This window comes from Monodelphis domestica, chromosome 4, assembly GCF_027887165.1.
Source record: "Monodelphis domestica isolate mMonDom1 chromosome 4, mMonDom1.pri, whole genome shotgun sequence".
Lineage (NCBI taxonomy): Eukaryota > Metazoa > Chordata > Mammalia > Didelphimorphia > Didelphidae > Monodelphis > Monodelphis domestica.
In genome coordinates this window covers 247,585,624-247,595,545 of record NC_077230.1, presented here as the reverse complement: position 1 = coordinate 247,595,545, position 9,922 = coordinate 247,585,624, and the positions used below count along the sequence as shown (strand labels likewise).

At 35.5% G+C, this 9,922-nt stretch overlaps 1 protein-coding gene across 2 annotated transcripts in view; it reads right to left on the bottom strand.

Moving 5' to 3' along the window:
• Window positions 1–564: 564 nt before the first annotated feature.
• The window catches only part of CWF19L2 (CWF19 like cell cycle control factor 2), a 142,680-nt gene continuing 133,322 nt past the window's right edge, over window positions 565–9,922 (bottom strand). For both annotated transcript variants that reach the window (XM_056794442.1, XM_007494895.3), the window contains one exon: window positions 565–7,654. In XM_056794442.1, the coding sequence (XP_056650420.1) occupies window positions 7,517–7,654 (138 nt within the window). In that variant the 3' untranslated portion in view covers window positions 565–7,516. The remainder of the gene's footprint in view (window positions 7,655–9,922) is intronic.

Genomic DNA, 9,922 nt, shown 5'->3' with positions numbered 1-9,922 from the left:
ATGATAAAGGGGTTAAGTGACAAATGTTGGAGAGGATATATAGAAAGGGACACTAATACATCACTGGTGGAACTGTGAAATGATGCAACCATTTTGGAAGACAATCTAGAAGAATACCCAAAGAGTTATAAAACTGTGTATACCTTTTGACCTAATAATACCAATATAGGTTTATTTCCTAAGGTGACCAAAGAAAAAAGAAAAAGAAACTATATGTTCTAAAATATCATAGCAGCTCTTTTTGTGGCAGCAAAGAAATGAGGAGATATCTTTAAATTAGGGAATGGCTGAACAAGTTGGTATGTGATTGTAATTGAATACATAAGAAATGACAAACAAAATGATCACACACAAAAAAAAAAAAACCTGGAAAGTCTTATATGAAGTGATGCAAAGTAAAGTGAGAACCAGGAGGACATTGTACACAGTAAGAACAATATGTGATGATCAACTATAAATGACAACTATTTTCAACAACACAAAGATCCAGAACAGGTCCAAGGGATTCATGACAAAAATGGATATCCACTGCCATAGAAGGAATAAATGAAGTCCAAATACAAATTGAAACATACTATTGTTCATTTTATTTACTCCATGAATTTTTCCCTAGTATAAGCAATATGTCTTTTTTTCACAATATGATGAACAGGGAAATATGTATTATATGATAACATATGTACAGTCTATTATTACCTGCCTTCTTAGGAAGAGGGACGGGGTAGAGGTGAGGGAAGTAAGAGATTTGTGGCATAGGTAAAGTGAGAATTTGTTTCTGTTGGATACGCAAATTTATAACAAGTCATGTTTATGTTACATATTATATTGTTATGTATAAAAAATAAAAACCAGTAATAAAAAAATCAATGGCATCCTGGATAAATATATGAGAATGAAACAGTAAGTCTTTTGCCAATGATTACATTACATTATCTTCAATCCTTAATTGAATGAGAGATACAATATATCTATATATCTGCTATAACTAAATACGTGCTCCTAAAAATCACTGTAAAATGCAAAATCATACAGTCAAAACCAAAGAGCTTATGGGAACAGGGTTCAGGGCACAACACTCCAAAAACTGTCAGTGACACATTAAAAAAATACGAAACTAAAAAAATGGTAGGACAGCTTCATGTTAAATAGTTAAAAAAAAAAACATGAATACTACAATAAATAGTGGTAGTCCTTAGCCTCTAACTGCTACTCAGCCTGTACCCTGGCTCCCACAGGTCACAAATGTAAGGGTTAAATGGTAGTTTGACAAAAGTGAGGAGAGCAGTTTAATAAAACACTTATTTTGAGAAGTACAGATAGAAAATAGAAAGGAGGAGAGATGATTATTTTAATACCCTATGACTCTGCCTAAATTCCCAATACTATCTAAAATTCTAAAAACCCTACTCTGTCTTCAAGGACAGGTGCTTCATCCATCCTACTCTTATCTATAAAATATTTTCTACCTATCTACACTAAGGAATCAACAGCTACCACCCACCACCTCCTTAAATCAGATTTATCCTCCAGTGGCCAGTAAACTAGCAGTAGCAGCCTCGTGTATCAGAGACCAACCTCCCCTCTCAAGATCTGAAGACCAAAAATCCTTCACCTGCCAACTCTCTCTCTCTCTAACTTCCTCATCTCCTAGGGAATGGAATCTTCAGCTCTGGCTAACTGGCACCTGCCAGTTCTCCTCTGCTTAGAAATTCTGCACTCTTTGCCTCTTAAAGAGACAGAGGGAGAGATTAAGAAAATCCCTTTAACAGAGGCCAGCAGCTACCAACAAGAAGTGTGATTATAGAAGTGTGCATGGGAAAGGTTTCAGTTTATGAGCCACTGTGAAATGGTGCAGGTAGGTGGAACAAGGATACAGTGCTAAGCTTGGAGTCAGATTGAGTTCAAATCAGGGCTGACACTTGGAGCTATGAGATCCAGGGCAAGTCATGTAATCCTGTTTGCATCAGTTTCTCATCTGTAAAATGAGCTGGAAAAGGAAAAGGCAAACTATTCCAGTATCTTTGCCAAGAATATGCCAAATGGAGTAATGAATAGCTGGACACAACTGAAATGACTAAACAAAATAATTAATTAAAAAGTGGTGCACTGAATCAATAAAATTGAGCATAAGCAAACACAAAATTTATATTGTGCTCAAATCATGCTAGAAGCAATTTACATTTTCAAAACAAACATTATAGCAAAATTGATTTATAAACAGAATTAAAGAATCTGCTGTTTGTTGATTTAGGCCAATAAAGCTTGATTTCATTTATTTGGAAAATTCTAGAAAGGTAATTTTAAAAGCAGATGATTACCAACCCCTGCCCAGCTATCATGAATGTGTAGTTAAGTGTGAGAGATTTGGAAATAGTAATACTGTACCTTCCACCTACCCAAACACCATGCTGCTTTCAACTTAGTCCCAAAGTTAACATCCAGGAAGACTAACATGAAACTGTGATCTTCCCTCCTTAGTAGACATAGCTACTAGGCTTGAAAAAGAAAGTTATGACCAAAATCCTTGGCCCCATCAAATGGTTTGATATAAAAAATGCAAATGAACTTGTCAGTTTAAGTGGCATTTTAAAAAATGCAGTCATTTCCTTTGCTATTGCACACTAAGAACCACAGGATCTTTCCATCTAACTTGCAGCTCCATTCCATGTTAGGATATAAGCTCCATAATAGCAAGAATCCATGTCAATTTTCTATTTGTAGCCCAGTGATCATTCAATTCATTACACATAGTAAACACTTAATAAATGTTTCTTAATTGTTCTGTTTAGTCATTTTAGATGTGTCTAATTCTTCATGACCCCATTTGGGGTTTTCTTGGCAATGACACTGGAATGGTTTGCCATCTTTTTCCAACTTGTTTTATAGATAAGAAAACTGAGGCCCACATTACATGTTACGTGACTTGCCCAGGTTCACGTAGCTATTAGTGTCTAAGGCCCAACTCATCCTGACTCCAGGCTCAGCACTCTATTCACGGAGACACATAGCTGTCCTAAGGTGAAGTAAAGCGCAAGACAAACAATAGTTATGCAGTATTTTAATATGGAATCTGTCAATAATTTAAAATTTAATTAATCAACATTTCTAGTTTGATTTTTAAATACATTTGTAGCACTTATTTTTCTGAAGTTATTCAAGCTAAAATTTCACTGAGAGATGGAACAGTTTGTATAAGATGAAGGAATCACTGACATCAGTTATTCTGAAAACTATCTGGGGAATCATAAGCTCAATATGAATCAATAATGTGATATGGCAGCCAAGAAAGCTAATGCCATCTTAGGATGCAATGAGAGTTCAGATAAAGAAGGCAAAAATCTTGTACCCTTGTCAAATGATATTTGGAATACCATCAAATCCAGTGCCACATTTTAGGTAGGACACTGGAAAACTGGAATGCCCAAGCGAAGGCTAAAGAGGATGGAGATGGATCTTAAGTTGTTGCCACATGAAGGAACTGGAGATATCTCATAACAGCTGCCAATTTCTATAGCATTTTAAGGTTTACAAAGTGCTCTGCCTGTTAACTCATTTATGTTAGAGGGAGAACTTTCTGGGGGTAGAAGAAAGGCATAAAAGCTCTCTGTAAATATGTGAAGGGCTAATGTAGAGAGATTGGACTTGTTCCGCTTAGCCCTGGAGAAAAAAAAAGTAGCAGCAATAAGGGGAGCTGTACTTGGGGCCATAGTAAATCCAGGCTTAGTATAAAGAAAAACTTGTGAACATTTGTTTTTTCTATACTGCATTATTTCTATATCAGGGTCCTGAATTATAAATTCCTGAGTGAGGTTTTGGCACTATTCAGTCTATAAATTTTTGTATTCTTTGTCCTGAGGAATGTGGTCCTTTCATAGACTTCAGCCTACAGGAAAACTTCTATAACAATGCCTTTCCTGCATATATGTGAATCCTCACCTATCAGTTTGGGGAAGGTCTGATGGGCCACCTCTTAATTAGCTATCATTAATTAAAGATGTTTTGGAAAGTTCAAGGGAGGGGATGAATAATGAGCTCCCAAATATATATTAGATAGATAGATAGATAGATAGATAGATAGATAGATAGATAGATATAGATATAGATATAGATATATACCTGGGCCAGGAGTTTCTGTTGGACTTATGAGTCATTTGACTGCAGTTAAGGATGTCTTGACCAGTCAATATTTATTTTAAAATAAAGAAAAACCAATCTCGAGATAATTTTAATCACTGCAAACTTTACAATGAAAGCTATCCAAAAGTAGAATAGGGTGCCTCAGAAGGTTCAATCTCTTGCACATTGGATGTTTTCAGGAAAGGTTTCTGAATATCTACGAGACAGGTATAAAACAGAGAATCCTTTTTCAAAGTATGAATTGAAGGAGCTGGCTACTCAGGCCTCTTACAATTGAAAATTCTTTGATTTACTTTGCAAACTGTGTTTTGTTTAGACTTATAAGAGATTATTTTATAGGCTTTATGCAGCATCTTAATCTAAAAGTATTCACATAACAATCAATTCTTGTTATTTTTAAATTTGGAAGGCATTATTTAACAATTTATAGAAATAAAAATAGATGAGAAAGAGATAATTTGGTATGTCAGCAAAAAGAATCCATATATGATTCCCAGTACTAAGAACATATGAACTCTGTTTAATTCTGCATGTGTTAATAGCAGTTAATACCTGGTTCATTTGAAAAAAGAGGGGGGGGGGGCACATTGAAATCTTAAAATTACAGAGAAAGGAATACATAGCAATAGATTTTATCAAGCCAGATATTACATCAGAAATATATTATTTTTCATTGATGCCATGATTCCCAAGCTTAATAATGACCTCTTCCTAACCTTCCCACACCTCAAAGAGCACTTTATTTTGATATACAACTCATGCATGTATTACTCTTCATTAAAACAATTTGGCCTGTATCCTACACCTATTAGGATGGAAGATCTATTAAGCTCGTGTCTAAATCTTGCCTCTCCCCTAGGACCTAACTTAGTGCTCTTCACAAGAAAGTACTTAAATGTGTTGAAATTACCATTTCTAGAAGTGATAGATCTTGTCTATGTCTATTAAACAATACACTGTATTAGCCATAAATGACCATAATTTATTCTTTACATTTTGGAATGCTATTTGTATAAGAGAAACACCTATATATTATTTAAATGTTTAACTTAAAAGGTTTATTAAAGATATAATTTAACCCAAAACACACGATTTCATATTCATTTATCCTCTCTCTCAAGCATTAGTATTTGCTCAGAAAACTGAAAGGCTACCTTTTCAGAGGGAGAGTCATAAACTGAAAGTGTTTTGAAGTAAAAATAAGAGCTCCCCTATGTATAGCACTATAAGTCTGCAAAGTGCTTTATATTCATTTTTCTTCTTCTGAGTTTCACAATCCTGTGAGATAAATACTAAAAATATTATTATCCCCATTTTATGGATGAGGGAACAGGCTCAGAGAGATAATGTGCCTCACTCATATTTAACACTATCTATGATGATATTGGAATGTAAGTCTTCCCTAACTCCAAGTCTGTTACTCTTTAAAACCATTTATTGAATTCATCTTCAACTATGTGGGAAATAAAATGTTTCCAAATGAATTTAAGAAGTTTTAAAAACAAAAAAGTAAAGAAATGCTTACATATTAATACAAAAGAAAAAAACAGAGCTGATGCTGATATTATAGTAACTATATCAATTTGACACAAAACTCTATATCAATTTTATTGTTATTTCATTTTCTCTCACATGATGTAAGCCCTTCAAGGTGGTTTTCATCTCTATTTATATTTCCAGTGCCCAATACAGTACCTTGCAATCAACAATAAAATTTTTAAAAAATTGAAAATGAACCAATAGCTTTATTTGAATGTTTCCTATAGAAGTTCCTGTTTCATACACACCCAAGAATACAGCTCAACTGGACTATTCTATCTTCCCTTTCCTCTCTTGCTCTCATCCATACCAAACTCCACACTCAGAATGGATGTCTCCTCTTATTTTCATTTTCAACATCATTCATGTTTAACTACTTCCTTTCTTTCAAGGCCTAATCACCTAAATTAGGCCTAATCATCTAAATCTAATCATCCTCTTATAGCATTTCTATCTTTTCTTCCATGCCCAACTGTTAGGAATCTCTCCCTCCAAACTGTTAAGAGATCTATGCTAAGACTTCTGTTTTACATTAATTTCCTTATTGTAACAGTTATTTGTATATGTGTATTTTCTCTATTAAACTCTAAACACCTCAAGGGCTTGGATTGTGCTTAATCTACAATGACTCATACACAGTAGACATTTTATAAGTGTCTGCTGCAATAATCTGAAGTGAAGTAGTTTTGATAATTATGATATCAGAGATGTTCTTTACATTTTGGGTCTTTTCCATTAATGATTTGCAGATATTCTTATTATAGAAACCAACATTTATGCATGGATAAATTTTGTGCTATCTAGTAGCCCCAATTTCTGAGAGTATCCAGAAAGAGATTAAGAATTTAAAACAACCTTGAATAGATTTCATACAAATGTAGTTGATTTTTTTCATTAAGTGAGAGTTCCAAGTCAAACCAACTTCAGGCAGTTGTTACTTTCTTTTTAAAAGACATTTTTCTCTTGTGTTACTTCCCCTAATTTTTATATCTATCAATCACAGTTGATGCTCCGCTCTAGGACCACCCAGAAGGCAGTCCAGTCAATTCTGATTCGTCACCACCCTTTCACAGGTGGGTCACAGACCTCCCACTCAGTGTGTGAGGTGGGTGTTCCTACCTTTTTTTGGTTAAATCCAAAATGGGTAGATCTCCATACTTAACTTTTAAGTGCCATGTTTACACTTTGGGGATTAAATCTAAAAATAGACAAGGGATTACAACTTAATCTTCACACTCAAGGAAGAGCCAAGTACCTTCTTTGTTACAATCAGTGGAGAGCCAACCAATCTTCACAATTATCAGGTTTTAATTTTTCATTTATACATTTAGAGACATTCTCCTTCCTTTAACATACTAAATGAGTGACATTATAGGTCACTAGTTTAAAATAATAGCTGTCCTTTCTTTTAAATAAAAACTTCAGTTACTGCTTTGAATGAACCAGAGATCGTGGTAACTTGGAATCAGGAACTCCCAGACTCTTCTTTATCAATGATTTGCTTCCTTCAGAAATTCTCCACCAAGGTAATGACATGTCCTTACCAGGACAAAATATAGGGCATAGGCTGGTTTCTCAATGAATTCAGTCATTCTCCTTGATCACTATAGAAAAGTTCTCCAGTTCAGGAGGTGAAGAAATTGCATAAACCAGTGATGTTGGGTGCTGGTCAACAACTGCCACAGGTGGCTAACAAATCTTGACATGTCGCATTCCTAAATATATTGATATTATTCTTCCTCTTTGTGACCTAAGGGTTGGTCTTTTCATGTTGAGAAAATGGCAGTGGCACTGGAGGGACTGAAAAGGTTCCAGTTAGTTAAACTCATTCTTCCCACAGTCATTTACTTTTGGTAAAGTCATATGGTTTCCACCACTGAGCAAACTGTAGCACTTTCTTCCTCTGGTTATCAAAGTTCTCTCGGATTCCCTTCCTCCAAAGTCTTGGTTCCACATCCAGCATACCACCAATAATTTCCTAATTAAGTTGATAATAGGGGAAAAAAAGGATATTTTAGTTCCATTTGTGCAAAAAATGATCAAAAAGTTAAGTGATTTTCTATGCTAGAGCAATGTTTAAGCAGTAAAACAAGTAAAAAGTTGTGATTATAGTCTACTTGCTTCAACAGGCCCTGTGATTTCCTCCAGTTCATTTTTTTCTCATTCTGTCTTGGTGAGAACCATTTTCCCATTTCACTTCCCATTAGCAAGCTCCAGTACACAATGAGAACATTCCCTCTCACACATGGCCCCTCCCCCCATCCAATCTGTTGCAAAGGCCTATAAATTTCACCTTAACAACATCTCTTGATAATGCCCTCTTCTCTCATCTAAACATAGCCAGCATCCTGGTGAAGACCCTCATCTCCTCATGCCTGGAATGATACAACATTGATGCTGCATCTTGCCTGCCCCAAGTCTCTCCTCACTCTAGTCCATCCTCTCTATTCAGCCACCAATGATACTCCTAAGGTGCAGGTTCAACCATGTCACCTCCACACTCAATAAACTCCAGTAGTTCACTGTCACTTTGAGGACCAAATACAAAATTCTCTATTCAGCATTCAAAACGCTTCATAGCCAACTCCCTTTCTCCCATTTTTCCAGTCTTTATAACCTTACACCACCACCACCACCCCATGTATTTTTTGATCCAGTGACACTGGTTGTCTCCCTGCTGTTACCCTAAATTCTATCTCTTAGCTCTAAGCCTTTTTCTGGCTGTCCTCCATACCTGGAACATGCTCTCTCCTTGACTCTGTCTCCAGGCATCCCTGACTACCTTCAAGTCCCAGGTAAAATCCCACCTTCCATAGGCACCATTACCAGTCTCTCTTAATTCTAGTGCCTTCCCTCTGTTGACTACTTCCTGTTTATCTTGTACATAGCTTGTCTGCACATAGGTATTTGCATACTGTCTTCCTCAATAAATTGTAAACTCTTCTAGGACAAAGATTGACTCTTGCTTTTCTCTGTATCTCTAGTGCTTAATAAATGCTTAATGACTCAGTGACTGAGGTGTTAACAGAAAGGCAGAGAAATTTAATTTGAGTCACTTATACCACTTCTTACTAATAGCTATAGAAACAAAGTGGTAAAAGACATATATGTAGTTTATTACTGTATGAACTAATAACTCTTTTGAAAAACTGTAGTAATTCTGAAATAATCTAAGTTGCTTCTTTTCCATTCCACTCCTTTTGTATACACTCAGGAACATAACCTCACTGCCTACAGAATCTAGCACAGTCCCTTGCATACCATGTAGGAAAAGTCTCTGTGTAGAGAAAGTCTTTCATGATATACTTGTGATTTATATGAAAGAAGTTAGGCTAAAGGCCTACATGGTTTGGTTAATCACTAAATCAAATGTTAATGGACTGAGGTCACTTAATAGTATGCTCACTAAATTTTCAGGTAATACAGAGATTGAGGAGATAGCCAATACTGAATGACAAAGTCAGAAGCAAAAGAATCTAGACATGTTAAAAAAAAAAACATTAGGCTGAATCTAGTAAGTTAAAACTCAGTAGTGATAAGTAAAAAATCTTGTACTTAGGCACAAAGAATTTACAACTATAAGACAGTAAGAACATGGATAAACAATTGTTCTGAAAAAAGATCTGGGAAAGTTTTAAAAGTGAAAGTTCAATATAGTAGTCAAAAATGCTAATATAATCTTGAGGAAGTCATACTGTTACTTAAAAGGAGCATAGCTTCCAGAAACAAAGAAGTGATAGTCCCATTGTACTCTGTCCTCACTATACTTCACCAGAAGTACTATGTTCAGTTTGGGGTAACAATTTAAATAGCCTTGAGTTTGTGTCATATTAGGATTGAAGATAGCAGCATGCTTAGTTGGGGAAAATATAACATTCAGGAAGGGCAAAATAATTGTCTTCAAGTATATGCAGGTCTGTTATGTGTAGGAGGGCTTAGATTTGTTCCTTTGAGCTGCAAAGAAAAAAACAAGGAGCAATGGGAGAAAGCTGCAAAGAAGCAAATCTAGGCTTGGATATCAGGAAAAAATCTTCCTGATAATTAGAAAGATGGTGTAGTGAATAGAGTCAGAAACTCACTTTCCTGACACTTACTCAGACACTAGCTGTATGTCCCTGGGCAAGTCACTTAACTCTGTTTGCCTCAGTTTCCCCATCTGTAAATGAGATGGAGAAGGAAATGGCAAACCATTTCAGTGTCTTTGCCAAGAAAAAACCCAAATGAGTTCATTAAGTGTTAGACAACA